Source organism: Bradysia coprophila, unplaced genomic scaffold (assembly GCF_014529535.1).
Source record: "Bradysia coprophila strain Holo2 unplaced genomic scaffold, BU_Bcop_v1 contig_350, whole genome shotgun sequence".
Classification (NCBI taxonomy): Eukaryota; Metazoa; Arthropoda; class Insecta; order Diptera; family Sciaridae; genus Bradysia; species Bradysia coprophila.
The window spans coordinates 7,156,725-7,175,545 of NW_023503608.1; the positions used below are offsets into that span (position 1 = coordinate 7,156,725).

Here is an 18,821-nt window from a genome sequence, read left to right on the forward strand (position 1 = left end):
TGAAATTGAAATGACAGAAAGAGACAACGTAATGGAAATTGCTCTCTCACTTGAAGATCCCATTGCTCATCTGTATACCCGTCAGTTAGCTAAACTTTGTCCCTAAATGTACCAGTCCAACGAAGAAGAAAACAACAATAAAATGAACAGAACAAAAGTGCTGGTTAGAATTAGACCAAGAACTAACCAGGAAATCAGATTAAATTTGAAGGATCATAGTTCAATACGAACAAGTATTCAATCATTTAATTTCGGTAGAAAACAATGCAAGCAATATTACCATATCTGATTACCTAATTGCATCATGGTCTTTTGTTCCAGAACACACATTCGGTCCGACATGCACAAATTCCGATGTATACGAAGTGATTGCGCCAATGGTGGAACGATGCAAAATTGGCTACAACGCAACCGTTTTAAGCTACGGTCAGAAGTCATCGGGTGAGTAGATGGAGATTTGTTTTAGCAAATGAATGCGGTAGCTCCACTTTCATCTGAGATCTGAGAACCTATATATTTTACAAAAGAAAAGATGTGCAGACATACCTTAGGCTCCCTGTGGCTTGTTTTATCACGGAAAAGTATTAAAGTGTATCGATTCGTTGGTTAGGTTTTAAGGACTTCAATGTCAGTGCTATCTTACTTTTTGACTGGAAGAACAAAAGAGCTCGGTATTTTCATATGAACGCGTTTTTCTGTTGACAATTTGAATTTTAGGAGTTAGGAGCGATTAGATATTGAAATCATTAATGGAACTGCCTTGGTAAGACCTTTATTGAGAAAAATCTATCCAATTTTTTCAACATCAACCATTTTTGTACGACAAGTTATACCAGGCAGGTGCACATAATTTGACTAGGGACCTGAATTATCTAGTATGCGAAATAAAATTAAAAGAATTTTGTCAGTGTTCATTTGAGTTCATTTTAATACAGTGTGTTAGGCCCCTTGTAACAAGGGTCTTGTTTGACATCCGAGAAATAAATCGCTCCTGCCTGTATTTACTCTGTCGTGATTTTGGACTTAGTTGAATGTATTTGTTTGTTTGAAAGTAATTTAGTAGAGCCGATCATCGACGATGTATGGCTATGATGTACATACCACAGCGCGCAACGCGTGCAAGGAGATGTGATTTGTTGCTTCACTCAATCTCATCAGATTGTCTAATAAGCAATTTTGTTAGAACCGCTACATTTTCTCTAACATCTCATTCCCCTAATGGCGTGTCGTCAATTGTGTACAGATCCTAAGTTTTAAATGATATTTTCGGGATTCTTTGACTCTTCTATGTAATTCTGCTGAATTAAACTAAAAAATTTGACGTATTTTAAGGCAAAACATACACCATGATCGGAAACGACAATGATCCAGGTGTGGCAAGGCTTGCAATTCATCAACTGTTTAAGAACAATCAGCCACCATTCAAACGACTCTTTATTATTCGGTAGGTCGATTAAATGTCATATTTTGAAGAAGAAAGAAAAGTCTTTGTGTCTCTTACAGTGCCGGTTTCATCGAAATTCACAACGAAACCATGTACGACCTGCTAAATCACAGGCAAATAGTTCAATTTGATGGACAAATTGAATTGCACATGAAACTATCCAACAAGGAAGTCGTTGTTAACGACAAAGACACAATTCTTGAACTTTTGGACAAAGGTAACAAAGCCAGATTACCAACAACGAAAGCTGACGCTCCGAGTAGCTCGCATACAATCTTCCGAATTGTAAGTTTGCGTGTGATGCTTCGGCTATCAATGAGTTGATTCCAAACTTCCCTTGTTTTCATCAGGTAATCGAGAACCAAGATCAAGCATTGGAAATGGCGCCGGTTGAAGTCAGTTATTTAAACCTCGTCGATTTGGATCGGTCGGAGGGTGCTCAAGTGAAAAACGAGAATGGGAATTGTTTTGATAAAAGTCTGAAGTATCTAGAACTCGCGGTGAAGGCTTTGAGCAACGGAGAAAAATTCCGTAATTCTTCAAAATCCAAATTGACGCGCTTGCTCAACTTGGGAGGAAATGCTAACACAGCGATAATTTGTCACGTTACTCCAACTTCACCGAATCAGTCCAACATAACATTGAAGTGTGTTTGTGGTACTATAAGTTCATGTTAGACCGTACCGCTAACTCTTTGTTTCTTTACAGCTTCGCCAATGAGGCCAGAAATGTTAGGACGAAAACAGTCTGCAACAAAGTATATTCAGACGATGTGATGATAAGACAGGTACGAGCTGATATTGCACGTTTGCAGCGGTTGAAGAATGAGCTAGACCCTCCTCTGTTGAATTCGAGTAAAATTGACTGTGAAATGGCGCATTTGAATTCGATATTACTTTTGGAAAAGGACATGCGACCTCAAGGACATATTATGAAAGCTGTTACTACCAACCAGGTTTTGAAAATTCGATCGTTTTTTTTGGGACTAGCTGGTATGAGGAAAAGATATCAACACGCTGAAATGAAGGACATGAGCGTTGACACTCAGTCAAGGTAATTAATAATCAAAAATGCTACGTAACCACTTCGCTCACTACTCAAATTTAAATCAAATTTCAGACCTCAACGGAAAAGCAATGCAATCAAATGGTCAGACTTTTACTTGGAGCGCGTTGGGTTTGAATTGAGCTTGAATATGAGACGCTATTTAAAATACGGGAAGAATGTAATTGGTCGTTCGACTAGCGACTCGGATGTAGACATCTGCGTAGATTCACTGGAATGTTCCCGCAAGCACTGCTTCATCGACATTTCGACCGACTTATCCGTCACAGTCAAAGACCTAAATGTAAGATTTTGTTGTTCATTTAATGCAACGAGTTGAATGAAATTAACAAATTTTGGTTTATCTCGTTCACAGTCGTCAAATGGAACGACAGTTAATGGCATTAAGTACAAAGGCAAGACAATTGATTTACATGAAGGCGATGTGATAACCATTGTGGAAGGAAGCCATAGTCTGGTGGGTAATTTGGATTGTACAGCGTATCGATTGTGTAGATTCACAACTGAAAAAATTAAATTTTTCGATTTGGACGATGGTTCAATTGTTGTAAACGATGACGACGGCGATAATGATACGCCTTATTACCCGGTTAAAGTAGAACTGGAATCACCAGAAGCCCATATCGTCGATCAACCGACAACGACATTGACTGCACAGAATCAAGCAGATTCAATTATCGTCATCGACGACGACGATGATAATGACACATCGTATTATCCGGTCAAAATGGAATTGGAGTTACCCGAGCCATCAAGACTTGCCGAAAGTGAAACCGAACAGTTGATGACGAGACCAAAGCCAACAATATTGCATCAAGTAGATACAATTATCGTGATCAACGACGAAGATGTCAGTGACACGCCGCTCAACACTGTGGAAATGGAATTGGAGCTACCAGAATCCTCAAGATTTGTCGACATCGACACCGAACAATCGGTTGCGAGACCAATTCCAACAATACAGAATCAAGCAGATCCAATCATTGTGATCAACGACGATGATGGAAATGACACGTCATATTACCCGGTCCAAATGGAGGTGGAGCTACCTGAACCATCAAAGCTTATCGAAAGCAAAACCGTTCAGTTGACGACGAAACCGACGCGAACAGTGTTGAATCAACCAGATCCAATTATCGTGATCGACGACGAAGATGGTAATGACACGTCCTATTACCCGGTCAAAATGGAATTGGAGTTACCTGAACCCTCAAGACTTGCTGAAAGCGAGACCGAACTATTGACGACGAGACCAACACCAGCAATATTGAATCAAGCAGATACAATTATCGGGATCAACGACGATGGTGGCAGTGACACGCCGTGTAACACTTTGGAAATTGAATTGGAACCACCGCAACCGTCAAGACTTGTCCAGATCGAGACAGAAAAACCGATCACGACGCAGATGTTAAACCCTTTGCCGACGATGTCTGCCTTAACAACTACTGGATCAATGACGTCTGCATCACCAACTTCTGGGTCAATGACGTCTGCATCCACAACTCCTGGGTCAACAATGACTGTATCTTCGAAGCTGAGTCAAAAACATGATGGCGAATTCAATTTGGATTCATTTATTTTTGATGATGGTGCATTTGGCGACCTGAACGACATAATGGCGTAAGTAATTGTAGCATATCTAGCAAACATTTCTTGCACCCTGAACATTATAAAATTGATAAAAAATAAGTCTTGGTGTTATTGATGTCATTCCATTAGTGTACGTTGCCGGAAGTGTGTAAATTTTTTCGCTTTTGCTTTTTTCTATTCTGCTAAAGAGTTGTAAGAAATCTTCTACCTCATTGTCATCGCCTATTTTTCCCGTCGATGTGTATCGCAAATGGCTAGAAGTGAATGAAATTTTGTTTCCTTCTCTTCCAGCATACCTGCAATTCAAGATGAGAACGTTGCAAGGATCCAGAGCGAAAATGAAAAGTTAGTGCAGCAGTTGCAATACTACGAAGCCGAGAAACAGTTGCAAGCCGAAGAAATCACGCGCCTTCAAGCAAAACTGTTGGCACAAGAAGCGGAAAAGAATATTCTCCTCTACGAAAATGCAACGACAGCGGCGAAACTAAGAGAAATCGAAAAGGATAGAGATATCCTTCGTGAAAAGAACTTGAAACACATCGGTGAGATGCTCGAACATTTTTACGAAGGAAAAAAGTCGAAAACTGACTAATTTCGACTACATTTCCATGTTTTTGTGCTATTTTTTATTTGCGATTGACGACATTGAAATATGAATCTTGGCAGGACCAAGTGATTGTTCTGATTTGTAAAATAAGATTAAAACTGAAGATTTGTAAAATAAATGCGAGAGATATGAACTCCTCTAATGTTTTGCACGTCCTTTTGTCCAAAACTCCAAAACTAAAGTCAACCTTTGGAATGTAATATGTCTTTCAGAGATGTCATTTTTAAAGGCTTAATAGACCTCGAAAATTTTGACTCAAATACATAAAATCAGAAATTTAGCCCGCGAAGGAATGATAATCTTCATACCAAATCAATTGTTTAATCTCGCATTGCGAACAATTTTCTTCGAGGATTTTACGTATTGAGACAGCAATTTCGGAGTAAGGCGGTACTCTGTAAAACATTGTATTCAAGAGGTGAACGTGACAGTCGCTGGCAGTTTCCATCGACTCGCTTTGTGCATAATAATTTTCAGATTAATGCGCACCAATTTCATTCCACTATTTTCTGCAATTTTCCATGCTAATGAATATACTTATCAGTTGGCAAAGATTTATGCGAAACAAACGCATAATGCCTCTCCAGTCTCTATGCATATATATACCAACACGAGATACGATTAGAGATTAGAGAAAATTTTCGTTATGCATTACGTATGCTCACTATCTATGTATATCATTTCCGTATCAATTTTGTATAAAAATACACTTTGCCATTCATCTCTTGTAAAATGTATGCTAAACGTTATGAAAATGTCCGGAAGTTTTTTAAATGGTCTTTGAAAATCGTAAGAAATATATTACGGTACAGCAGATGAGTTTTTCATCTGTTGATTTATGTAGATCGGTAAATATGTTTGCTTGTATAAATAGGCAAAAAATGTGAATGAATATAGTTGGAGTTACACACTACAAGTGCTCATTTAACGCTCTGTCAAGTATATTAACCTATCATTCCATTTCAGAATACTGGTCTATAATTTAGAGATTCAGTTCAGGTGGTTATGTCATTATGCAGATGACAATATCAACAGTGGATAGTACGGTCACGGCAGAGTAAAGTAAACCAGGCGCTTGTTTTGACTAGGGACCTATTATATCTATTAGCCTCTGTGTTTTGCGAATAAAGTTTTTTAAATTTATGTCAGTGTTCATTTGAGTTCATTTTCATACTGTGTATTAGGTCTCTTTTTTGACGTTGCAAAAATGAACCCGAGAATGAACCGCTTCTGCCAGATTTATTTTACTCTGCCGTGGTACGATCTTTAGGTATCAAAATAGATTTAACAATCGAAGGAACAGATTTTGAATCAAATATTTAGATCAGAAAAAGTAACAGCGTCAATTGACCTTTGTACCACGGGTGTAATAATTGCCGTGCATAAAAGATTCATCGTCTACAAAATTGGCAAGTTGACTCACTATTTCACTAATTTTCTTTTTCGTATGCTCGACTATGCTTCGGCCGAATTAGCTTTGTAAAATTCAGTACAGTAAATTTTGCGAATCTGGAGAGTTAAGCAATGAACACTACTCGTTTTGAGTTGATTAAAATTATTTCAGTAACTCGGGTAGTCCTTACTTTTTCTTTGAATTATTGATGCCGTAGATTAGATTAAATTCGATGTGTGGGGATTCCTATAAAATCCTTCTTCCCTACTCCCAAGCCGTACACCTTCCATCACAGGAACCTCTCGGTTCGCAGCAAGAATTCATTCAGGCGCTTTCCATCTAAATATAGTAAATCCTCAATGCTGAGTTCGTAATTCCAGAAGATGTAAAACTGAGGCCCTAAACAATCCCTAAACAATCCCTAAACAATCCCTAAACATGTGAACGGCAGTCTCAGGTGAAAGAGCACGAGAACAGATAGGATCGATGCATTACACTTAGTTCTGGTTCCACGAAATCTTTGTCAGATATCAGGTTTGCCAGCTTATAAAATAAGATTTCAACTACATTTCTAAAATAAGAGAACGCAGCTCTAATAGCCTTTCAATTACATTGATTATTGATTTAATAATTGTCATGTGATGACGTTATTTAAAAATAAATCTTTTAGCGACCATCCAAGTACCTGGTACCTGGTTTGACATTGGTTTGCGGCCAACTGACTTGAGCAAGAGAAACTGTTGTATAAAATTCTTCATCACTGACATAAACACCATAAACACCATAAAATGATGACTTTATTACAGTAACGTAACAACGTCACTAGAGACTTTATGAATTAATTTTCGCGATGATCGTTGTTAGCCGTCTGTTTATTCTGTTTATGACTTCATTAAGTTGAAAGTTAAGTGAGACATAAATCATCAAGTTCATTGATGATAGAATGGCCGAACTAAGCGTACAGTTCATTGTATATCAATGTTAACATTGAACGGAATTTCTTTCGGAATAAATTTGTAATTTTAATTTAATATTTCGAGTTTATTAAATCATAAATTTACCGTACATAATGCAATTTTATCTGCAAACACATTTGAAACTGATTTTTTTTTTGCGTATTAGTAATTCAAAGTAAAAATCAATTGAACAAAATATAACAACTTTATCGGAAAGAAAGCGAAGACAAGTTTTAATTTTTATTATGCGATGAAAATAAAACACCATGATGTATGGTCTGTCTGCACACACAGTTTACATACTTAACGATCATTGCAAGTCTAGATAATATAACATGAACTAGACAAATTTTTTTTTGTGTGAAAAAACGTCTGGTTTTGTATCGACAACTCAAAATTTTCTTTTGAAATATAAGGCGTTGTGTTCGTAATTTTTTCGATTACTATTATAACCAACCGTGCTTTTTCAAAATCAACCGAATGGCAAATTTGTCAAAGCAAGTTAACACCAATTGCCCGAGCGTTATTAATTTTCTCAATTCGTCTTAACTCTTTAAAAAAAATATTTTGAAATTTTTATGTTTAATTGAACAAACATGCATAATTGGGTATGTGCGCTTTTTTAAAGAAAGTGTTTTCCGATTATTTAATACGCTTTTAACAGTCGTAAATCAGGCATACTACACATATAAAATGCACAATTTCGTACTCAGCCACGGGGTATTCACTCTGCCTTTGTATTTCGGTATGTCACTCGAATTGCTGGTTTACAAAAATGACAGTGGCTCACATCAAAATCAGCTGTCACTAACTTCAGTACGTTCTGTCAGATTCAAATCAATCAAATTCATCAGTTTTGGTTTTTCTGTTTTCTAAATTTTGATTTTGTTTAATTTTACTTTATTTTTGGTGAACGCTTTGAAAATTACAGGAGAACTAAAGCAAAGTTAGTTTTATCTAATAAATCTTAGCCATAGATAACGAAGGGTCAACAAATACATTTAATTTTAGATGCCGGTATACTGTTCTGTTCCACAATGTACGACGAAAGGTACAGGTGGGATGCACCGATTTCCTGCTGATCCACAACTGAAACGGAAGTGGATGGATGTAACAAGAACGCAACATCTGCAAGATTCCAAAAGCTGTAGAATTTGTCGCAAACATTTCAAAGATAGCGATTTATTAGTCGACCAGGATGGAAAAAGAATATTAGCCCCGAATGCAGTGCCCAGTTTGTGTTTACCAATGTCATTTATCTGGGATCATTCATATCATGTGGTGGGTATAGATAATGTAACAATCTGAATAGTGTACACGATACCGATGTAATTTACATTCAAAATAGGTCGGTCCACCAAAAAAACGACATTTTAAGCGATTGAAGATAACTGGTCCAGGGGCTAACATCTCAGATGTAAGTTGAACCTGCATATTTCTTAAATATGTTTTAACTTTCGTTTGTATAGGATAACATTGGAAATGAAATTGAAGTTGGCGCAGCCAGGCCAGACAAAAGTGCTAGTGTCGGTTCTTACAAAGACATGGAATTTTTACGGTCGTTGGAAGAGAAAATACTTCAACAGAAAAAGGTATTTAAATTTATTGCAGTTAAACGACTAAGTTCAAAATACGATGTAACCCACATGCCTTATTCCTTACCGAAAAACCGATCCCGATCCAAAAATGAAACCTGTAATTTATAGCATGTCCACCTTCCACGTATTTTAGTCGATCGTTTCAAGTGATTATCTTTACGTACTCAAAACTGAACCTTTTCCTAATAGTTTGCGATGTAAAAATAACGTTTCAATGTTTGCTGAAATGGACTCAAAAAAGTTTTGTCATCAGCGTTTTGCACACTAATAAGAGTACTTATCACTGAAGGAAGCTGCTAAACCTCAGAATAAAAATAAAATTCTTTTGAGCTGTAGTGAAGTGGACGACGACACAAGAAGTTAAGTATGGTTTCCACTCAACAAAAAGCATTCCGTGAGAGAGCGAATTATCAAATAAACAAAGCAAAAATGAAAATAAATCAATTTTGTCTTTCACACGGAGTACTTTTTTGGTTAGTGGAAATTAAGCATGTAATGTATTGAACATGTCGCATAAACCTAAAATTTTAAAATAAATAGTAATAAAAAGAGTGTTTTGATATCAAAATTTATAATTTTAAGCGTCATATTTGACCGCTAGCCAGCAATAATAACAACCAAGACCTAATATTTGAGAACGGATTCACAAAGATTCCTTAAAATTCTCAAAGATTAGCAAAAAGAAAATTTCGGTGTTTTTAGGTAATCTCTTCAGGTTTATCAAATATTAGGCCTTGATAACGACTCACCCCTATATACGACTTAAATTTGAACTGCCAAACTTTATTTAAACGGAATAAAACAGAAGCATTATGGAAGATGTTAACTAATTAAGGAAAATCAACATTCTCATATTGCAACATTAGTTGTAGCATCATTGATTCTTAGGATTTCAACGATATCAATAAACAAACAAATTAAAAATCAAAATTCTTTTCGTTTAAAAATTCCCTAAGATGTTTGGTGATTAAATAAAGCCAATTCAGTAATACCTACAACCGGTCCACAATGGTCGAAATGAAATTGTGATTATTTGACTCTTTCGTATCACAATAAATTGACCTTTAAATATAGTCGTCAACAATGGATATAGAAGCATTATATTGTTAACTGGAAATGCAAAAATGTGCACTGAGCTCGCTATCTCTAAGAATATTATCGTGGTACACCACTCAATAGCCTAATGTCTCCACTGGACCATTTTTTTAAATTTCCATTGGTACTAGGAAGTACGATCCTTTACACATGTTTGTTGACCCTTACAAGTTATTAACCGATTGACCAATTTTAATGGTTTTCAAATCTTCTGTGAAATTTTTAGAGAACTAATTTATATGAATTAACTAAAAAAAGAATTCTGACCCGACTAAAAATTCAAATTATTAAGCGTATCCTTTGATTCTTATTTAGGAAAACTTGGCACTATCACGGAGACTAAAGAATAAAACCGCACAATTGAAAAGACTTCAACGGAAATCGAAAACTCACAAATTAGACGATGGTCAAGTGTTGGCATATCTCAGTAATGTTAAAAAGTACAGCAGTGCTCAAATTCAGTTTACCGAGATGCAACTTCGAAATTCTAGTCGAAATCCTCACGGTCGAAGATATAAACCGAAAGAGAAGAGTATGTGTTTGGCCATGTACAAAAGTGGACCTAGATCATACCGGTTTAAGGAAAACAACAAAATCATGGTGCTTCCATCTTTAAGCACTCTGACCCGGCATAGTGCGAAGATGATCTTTCGTACAGGTATCGTACCCCAGCTATTTTCGTTTATAAAAGAAAAAGTGAAGGATTGGACGGAAAAGGAACTATTATGTTCCTTTGGCTTTGATGAGACTGCGTTGAAGTCAATACTGGAATACAGCAGCACCGATGATGAAATTATTGGATTCGTTGAAATGGGTGGAATCAGGCGACCCATTTTTGCAACGCACTCATTAACCTTTATGGTACGAGGCATATACCGTCCATTCAAACAACCGGTAGCTTATTTTTACACCCACGGTCTGAAGTCACATGAATTGGCTGAGCTCATCTTACTTGTGTTAGAGGCTGTTTTTTCCACTGGTAAGTGTTTAGGTATTTTCGGAATTGGAAAAAGTTGCACAATCTGTAGAGAGCGATTCTTTTGAATTTCGACTGACCGAAATCGGCGCTATTTTAATAAAAAATATCTCAGACTGGTTTCGGTGCCAAGTCGAAATTCAAAAGACTCACTCCGATTATTTTAAAAGACAGCATCCGCGAACGTACTCTGGTGCACCTATGGAAGTAAAACTATTTTTTAAATTTCAGGCCTCAATGTTATACATTCTGTGAGCGACCAGGTGGTAACCAACGAATCAGCTATACATCGCTTGATGGATCGCCACTTTGTAAGATCTCCCGGTTGTTTGTTAAAATACAAGGTTTGTGACAAAACTATAATACACGGTTACGATGCACCACATTGGCTTAAAGTTGTCCGCAACAACTTGCAAGTCAAAAACTTCAAACATTTTATAAGTGAACGATGGAACATATCAACCCCAAAAATTTACGGAAAATCACAAGTGGCTTCATGGGATGACGTCGAAAGCGTTTATGATCAAGACAAAACTGGATGCCCCCGTCTCTTGCCAAACATAAACGGTGAACACATAAAGCCGGAGAGACTTAAAATGAAAGTTTGTGTAGCAACTCAAGTTTTCAGTCAAAAATATAGCAACGTCATGGAGGACTTCGCGGACAGGAAACTCATACGAGACAGCTCGCGCGAAACTGCTCGAATGTTACTATTTTTCAATGACTTGTTCGATAGCGTGAACGGATCTGGTCCAGCGCAAATTGCGAGACTGAAAGGATCCATAAATGAACGTTCAGTCCATTTTGTATTTTGGGACTGGGCGTTATTCATGTTGTCGAAAATGGATTTCATCGATAAAGTATCGGGAGAAGTCAATCACCATTCAACAGTCATAAACAAGATCCAGTCCACCATCAGAGGATACCAAGAAGTCACGAGGATATGTTTAAATAGTAATATAGAAGAAGTTTCTTTAAGGTATTTCAAGTTTTCAGTCTTAAACATATTTTGAGTCTAGTAAATACTCGGATGCCACACCTTCTAGTTTATGAATTCATCTCAATGAAAGTATAAAACGGTTATTGCCGATCAGCCACACACTCACAAATTGTATCAATAATCTCTATGTCATAACAGTTCTATATTTCATTGCATTTTAGTGGGTTTTTTCGTTTACAGGATATAAGGAATTTTAGAAGGTGTGCAGTTGCATCTATATACAAATATTTATGTGAGGAACTATATTTGATCTTGAGCTTAAGTTTTTCAATATAGTTTCTGGTCTACATTAATATTCGTTCGTTTACTTGGGTTTCAGTGTATGTCTTTTCAATGTTCGTTATCGTGATTGTCTTTTGTAATATTTATAAACTGTGTCGTCTATTTGTTAATTCTTTGGCGTCATTTTGACTTCAGTTAAATTTAATTTCTTAGAAACACGGACTCCGACGGATTAGAGAATTTCTTTGGATGCGTAAAGTCGTGTTGCCAAATAGCGTGCTCAGTAACGCCCCGGCAATTTCGTTCCGGCTACACAACAATGATTTTAAATAATCTCATGAACGCGAAGTCGACTTCTACGAACTGCGAACCGGACCATTCTGTAGCTCTCCTAGATGATGTACATGATCTCATTGAAAATCATATCTCCAATGTTCAAATGGAGAGCAATGAAACTCGAAACCAAGTCGAGGATTCGTGTTCTGATGTATTGTTTGACCCGGAATTCTCTGAAAATGAACTGAACTTTTTTGAATCACGGGCATCCGAAGAAACTGCTAGCATTGCGTGCTCAAAAATTTTAGAACGAATACATTGTGATAATTGCCGGCACTATTTACTAGCCGAATTTGAAAAAGATGAAATTGCAACTGCTTCAATCCCCAAATGGCCGTCGCCGAATTTCATAGAAATATTTATAAAAATATTTGAGTTTTCACTTCAATCGATTCCATTTGGAGCATCGGAAAAATCTCTCAAGAAGTTTGTTATCGATGGCTTCGAAGTGAAAAATGAAATTAGTGAGTTAACCATAATCGGCTGTGCCGATCACAACGAAGAAGTTAAGAATATGCTTCTTGAAATAGCTGTAATCTATGCCATAAGAATTTTTTGTAAAAATATTAATGATATACTCAGAGGAAAAATCAAGGAACTTCCACCCAACCCTAATTCTATTCAGGAATTAGCCAGTACGTTTTATTTAAAGAAGACCCGCATCCGTAAGCACTCTGATATATTTAAAACTTAAATTTTATTTTCTTTTATAAATAATTTCTTTTTAATTTGTTCATTTTTAAATCTTTTAAAACATTTCAATCCTTTTTATAAAACAAAAAATTATCAATTTTAACATTTTTATCTTTTTTTTTAACTTTTTAAACTAATAAAAAAATTGAAGTATTGGGAAGTTTGAAATAATGGAACTAAAAATAAAAATTTAACTTAAATATGATTGAAAAGACTTACTCAACTTTGTATATTTTTTCGAACGAATTGTAAAATTAGATTTGTAAAACTTTTATAACTTTGAACTGTAAAAAATAAAAATGTCTGGGATATATTATAATCTGATTTTTCATTCGGTTCAGAAGTCTTCCCTGGCCCTTGAGGAAACTTAAAATTTTCCGTATAAAAAATAATCTCAGAAAAATTTAGTCTAAAACAGATTGCTGGACAAAGTTGACAATAATATTTTCTCAAAGAAATTGAAACAATGTAATTGAATAACTGAATTCAAGACAAGCAATTCGAGTAATTATTGAGCCATTCATATTACTTTACATCCGCCTCCAAATTTTGTCCAATAGATTCATTAAATAAATATAAAACGATATTGGCTCGTTAACCATAATCACTGTGTTATCTTTAACAAGTCCATCGAATGATGGAAAACAAAATTAGCGAGTTAACCATAATCGTGGGGCCGAAAAGCATCTGCCGGTGTCCCTAAAAAAATAAACACAATTCGTTGACACAACTTTATATAAGAAAAATAACGAAACAAGCAATCGAGAAACTAGACGATGACATACATGAACTTTTTAAATTTTCAACAAAATATTTGAGAAATGATCATCTAGATTTTGCTATATTTAAACATTGTAGAACTGTATTATTTTACATTATTAATATCGTTAACAAGTTGGGCTCGTTCCGTATCACATCATATCTTTCATAATTTTCACAAAAACCTATAAATTTCCCACCGGATCAAATAATTTTCATTTAACAAAAATCACATTAATTTACTATTCCATTTAATTGAAATAAACCAAACTTGCAAGTGAATAAATTCAACAACAACAACAACAACAAACAATTTTTTTTTCTATTTATTGAACACATTTTTATTGTTGGAGAAAGTTTTTTTTTGTAAATACGTAATGTCACAAATCCATACACATATCCAACTTCACCATGGTTTACTTTGATTTTTTGTTGCTCGAAACGAAAAGTGAGGTGACGCATCCGTGTACTCAGCTGATGTGCAATGCGATTCACGTGTCAGTTCAAATTTACTTTGATCGACTCTTAATTCACCACAGTTTCTTACAGACTATCTTTCTGGCTTAAAATGAAAAGTTTAACTAATTTCAGTTTGAAATGTAACTCGTTATCGATTAATTTCATCAAATTTGTAAACCCACAGCAACACATTGCAAGAATAGATTATCTTGATGAAGTCTATAAAATCTTCCGTGTTTCTGCGGATAAAGATCGCTTATTCATTCAGTGACTTTGGTTGTGTGGAGCATTTTACTTTCTGATGACTAAGTTTCACAGTTTGTGTTTCACATCAACAATTAAACATTTCAGTTAATTTATCGCCTACTATTCATTGTTCCACAGCTAAATGCATAAAAGGTAAAGCTAGGAAAAGGTGAAAAGGTATGACCAAACCTGACAGGGGATAAATATGTTAAAAATTTCAAGTCAACCTGAAACCTTATCTGACAGGTCGGACCTGAAATCCGAAATCTGGGACACAATAGAGAATTACAAAAACTAAAATTTCATTCATCTTGTTACGTTTCAAATAGGCAACGATGTTTTTCATTCATTGAAACAAAGACATATCAATGAAATTTCAGTTTTATTATAATTCGCTAATATAATACATGTCCAATTTATGCATTAACTATAGTCTTCACTCCGATAATTACTGGGCCCATTGTTTCATTATCGAGGATAATTAGATAATTGAAATTTTATTACAAACAATTTTACATTTAAAACCTAATAAATATCCAAACCGCATATAGATTTCAACCAGATCCCACAAATAATGAACGCTATGATTAAGTTCCTCAGTAATATTCTTAATCTATAATGATGCATAGAGTGAATACAGCTCTTATTTTGTCAATTATAACCAACAATAGTGGTATCGAAGAGAGGACGTGTTAACCATAACAAGTATGCAAAGTAATTGAATTTGGTAATGCTGTTTGTAAACCACTAATCTGAATCTAGTGACATTTTTAATTCTTGTTGTACAAATTGAAAATGTTGCAAGTTACACATTAAATTACCTCACTGATTACTCAAGATGAAACCTTCGTCTAAGAGAAAAATGACCCAATTATTTTACCTAATCCGCTTGCATTGATACCTGATATTTGAGCAATCGTAAAGAGATTTGTAAATTACATAATCATTCAAAGACAGATGTTTTTATACAGACTCCTCCGAAAATATAATGTGTACATAAAGTAGGAGTATATAGCATGGGATATACATTCAATTACGTTCATTTCACTTTACCAATTTCGAATTGTGTTACTTAAAAAACTACCGTTTCCATTTTTACTCAATGAATTATTAATTAAGAGAGTGAGAAAATCAATTTACTCGGAAGCACCATTAACTGTATCAACAAGCCTCTTCAGACACTATATACATGCACGATATACATTGTTTCGTTAAAAGCAAGTAATAAGAAGAATTACTTTTCGATTTGTTGCTGAGGAACGACCCGTATTAACAGCTTTCTGCTGGGACGTCCTGAAAGCTATTCAAGCGTGAGCTATGTATAAGAAAAAAGTTTTACATAGGATCGGAACTCCTGGTATCGTCATGATTTCAAATAAAATATTTAAATATCTGATGAGCTCTGGCTATTGCAGTGATGTCGTCTTAAATGTTGAAAGTGATGAGATAAAAGATTTTGCATCGATCTATTGAAAAAACTGAGATCGGAAAAAGTTGCAGGTTATACAATCATGCAGGAATGTTGTGTGAGTCGGTTGTAATAGCGACCAAAAACCACGACTTTTCACACTTCCTTTACTTAACATTATTAAGTTCATGTATTTACAATAAAGTGTTACAATTGAAAGTCTTAATTAATTGCAGCAAAAAAAAGCGAATGCGTAATAAGGCAGTAAAAATTGATGCTTTTTTTTATTTATTTAAAGAAACTATTTAGACCATGATATATTCAGTAATTAATTGTACGTGTACATACAAATGCATAATGGATTTAATTGATTTCGTTCAATAAAACTTAACTCAATTTAGTGAAAGATGAATGTTAATGGTACCTAATTTACACGAAAAATTTGGAAAAGTTTAAAAACTTAAATACTTTATGTGCGAAAGTACTTATTATGATGTGTAGCGATAACGAACCATTGCACTACAGAGTGGGCTTAGTAGTTTAAAATTGACTAATTTCAACAAATTAATCTACGCAGCATGCATTCATTGGAAACGTAAACTTATGTATCCTGTATGCTGTAGACTTACGAATACACTAAAAATATGAATCGATAATTGTTACTCAAATGTACTAGTGATTCCAGACTATTAAAATGACTATTTCAATCGCAAAGCCTCTCACAACTTTTTTATACCAATACAATGGTCTACTTTTGTCTTCGAAGGCAAAAAACGGTACAAAATATACTAACACTGAAGTAAAATTAAGAAAATCCCAAAATGTTATTTACGTGGATTAACAAACAGTAAAGACATAAGGTAATAGATCAATCTATTTATTGTATCCTGTTCAAGTCATTCAAATTTACTATTGAAATGCAAAGCGGACACGCTTAATCTTGAGTATTAGTGTAGTCGATAACGCAATTTTCAGTACAATCGTTTACAAGAGTGTTCTGCTTAGATTTCACCCAAAAATACTTCTAAAAGTATTCCAACAAGAAGAGACAGGAAGCTATAGCAAAAATACAAATTTCTCTTCTTACTAGGACACATTTGGAACTTTTTTGGATGAGATATAAGCAGAAGACTCTTGTAAACGTTTTGCGTTATCGACTAGACTTTATCGTATTTGTCGTCATGTAATTATCCGTATGAATTTTGTGTCCTATTTCACGGTGAGCATGAAAAAAGTCCAAATAAAAAAGTCGTTGCATACGAAAAAATTTTGTGGATAATTATTTAGGACCATGCGACGAGTTAATGTTAAGAAAAGTCAATAAAATGATAAATGGTAAATTTCTGCCATGGATAGAAGACCAACTAATACTTCCACCTTTCCACCTGGCATAATGTTTGTAAAATTGGTCTTTGTAGTCTGTCTTTTATTTTAAAACAAAATAAACACATTTTTTCGGGTTTCTCCTCGTGAGAATCAATTTTCCTCAATACACTTCCGTCCATGGCAGAAATTTACCACGCTCGTTCTAAGCACTGTTTTTTGCGCGCTAATGTGATTGTAAAGGCTCACATCAACTACGTGCCCACACTAACGGTTTAAAAACACATTGGCGTCACAATATTCGACAAAATGTTTTAGGCATTTGAGAACTTCCACTGAGAATTGCTCAATCGTAAACGGGCAAGCAACAGTAATGGATATAATCAAACATATTTAACGTATTGTACAAAAATAAACGCAATTCCAAAGAAAAGTTACTTTCTTGATCAATTAAATAACATTTTGAGTAGGACCAGTTATTGGTGGGTCAGCTCTAATAGCATGGTCTATGCAGTTCGGGTCATAGCAAATGAGGTGTCGTTGTAAAGGTAAGACGTGAGGCTATCAAGTGGTGAATGTGGCATCAAAATATATTGACTTTCAAAAGTCAAAAAGTTTCAGTAGGGTTGACAATATTTTCAAATTGACTTTTCTCAAAAAAGTACCGTTAACTTTTTTTTATTGTTGATATTAACTCGTCGCATGGTCCCAAATAATTATCCACAAAAAAGTTTCGTATGCAACGAGTTTTTTATTTAGACTTTTTTCAAGCTCAATGTGATTTATCAATTGTCAGGTCACCTAATTTTATAAATTATTTTGATCGGATATGATGCAAATGTAGATACAAATGTTACACAACACTGAACATCTGTTATCGAAAGAGATACTTATTAATTGCCACTTTTATGACCGACAACCGACAACCAAAAACAACCAACGAAAGATAAATAAGCGACGAAGACTGACAATGCTGAGGTTTATAAAACAAAATATAGTTAAAACAAATGAAGTACAAGATTGTGCATCACATCGTTGAAATTTTAAAGATTAAAGGAAGTAAATGCCGCAAACATTTAACCTGTTACGGACGGCAAGCATATGATCAGTATTATTATCGGGTCCATTACTTCCATCGATCAAATAATTAATTTCAAATCTTTTACTTCAATTTTTGCATGCATTTTCCTATTTAAATTATCATATTACCCAGAGCTTGTCATTATTTCTGTCGTCGTTGTCGATAACAGATGAATGTAACAGTTTAATGTTCAATTCTTTGTACTGCTTTGCTCTTTGAAACATGAGATAGAATCATGTCTAAGTTATTGTTTTAAAAAAATGTGGCATCTTCCAATTGCTGCCATCAATGGATCATACATTAATCTTACACTTTCGCCGTTCGACTCACAGAAATATGTGCGGAATTCACAGGCAATCTGTGTTACCGAACCAAATAACTATGTGCTATAATTTCGATTGAAAAGCCACAGAGTCAACAATACAAATATTGCAAATCAAATTCGAGCATACAAATTTTGTGTAACAATAAATTGTTCATTCCAATTCATAATCAATGTAGAATATGCAAGGCTTAACTCATAATACAGTTCACATGTATGTATACACATATACCTGCATTATAACA

General features: G+C 34.9%; 2 protein-coding genes across 3 annotated transcripts; both read left to right on the top strand.

Annotated features, from left to right (window-relative positions):
- Positions 1-59: 59 nt before the first annotated feature.
- On the top strand, positions 60-4,841 carry LOC119080634 (kinesin-like protein KIN-7F). Of its 2 annotated transcripts, XM_037189044.1 has the most exons (10): positions 60-254; positions 322-441; positions 1,333-1,444; positions 1,504-1,729; positions 1,795-2,090; positions 2,153-2,497; positions 2,564-2,792; positions 2,865-3,513; positions 3,664-4,132; positions 4,394-4,841. In XM_037189044.1, the coding sequence occupies exons 1-10, from the start codon at positions 107-109 to the stop codon at positions 4,692-4,694; spliced, it is 2,895 nt and encodes a 964-aa protein (XP_037044939.1). In that variant the 5' UTR covers positions 60-106; the 3' UTR covers positions 4,695-4,841. The 2 variants fall into 2 exon arrangements, with proteins under 2 accessions (XP_037044939.1, XP_037044938.1); XM_037189043.1 differs by having other exon boundaries at positions 2,865-4,132.
- Positions 4,842-7,778: 2,937 nt separating this feature from the next.
- LOC119080636 lies at positions 7,779-12,630 on the top strand. Its single transcript, XM_037189045.1, has 6 exons — positions 7,779-8,004; positions 8,070-8,339; positions 8,407-8,475; positions 8,528-8,650; positions 10,067-10,730; positions 10,959-12,630. Exons 2-6 carry the CDS (start codon positions 8,070-8,072, stop codon positions 11,738-11,740), a joined length of 1,908 nt encoding a protein of 635 aa, XP_037044940.1. The 5' UTR covers positions 7,779-8,004; the 3' UTR covers positions 11,741-12,630.
- Positions 12,631-18,821: the final 6,191 nt, after the last annotated feature.

Coding starts and splice junctions, on each gene's coding strand:
- LOC119080634 (XM_037189043.1), top strand. CDS start 107: ATGTACCAGTCCAACGAAGAAGAAAACAACAATAAAATGAACAGAACA. Junction 255..321: donor TATTCAATCATTTAATTTCG/GTAGAAAACAAT, acceptor CTTTTGTTCCAG/AACACACATTCGGTCCGACA. Junction 1,730..1,794: donor CGCATACAATCTTCCGAATT/GTAAGTTTGCGT, acceptor TGTTTTCATCAG/GTAATCGAGAACCAAGATCA.
- LOC119080636 (XM_037189045.1), top strand. CDS start 8,070: ATGCCGGTATACTGTTCTGTTCCACAATGTACGACGAAAGGTACAGGT. Junction 8,340..8,406: donor GGGATCATTCATATCATGTG/GTGGGTATAGAT, acceptor CATTCAAAATAG/GTCGGTCCACCAAAAAAACG. Junction 8,651..10,066: donor AAATACTTCAACAGAAAAAG/GTATTTAAATTT, acceptor ATTCTTATTTAG/GAAAACTTGGCACTATCACG.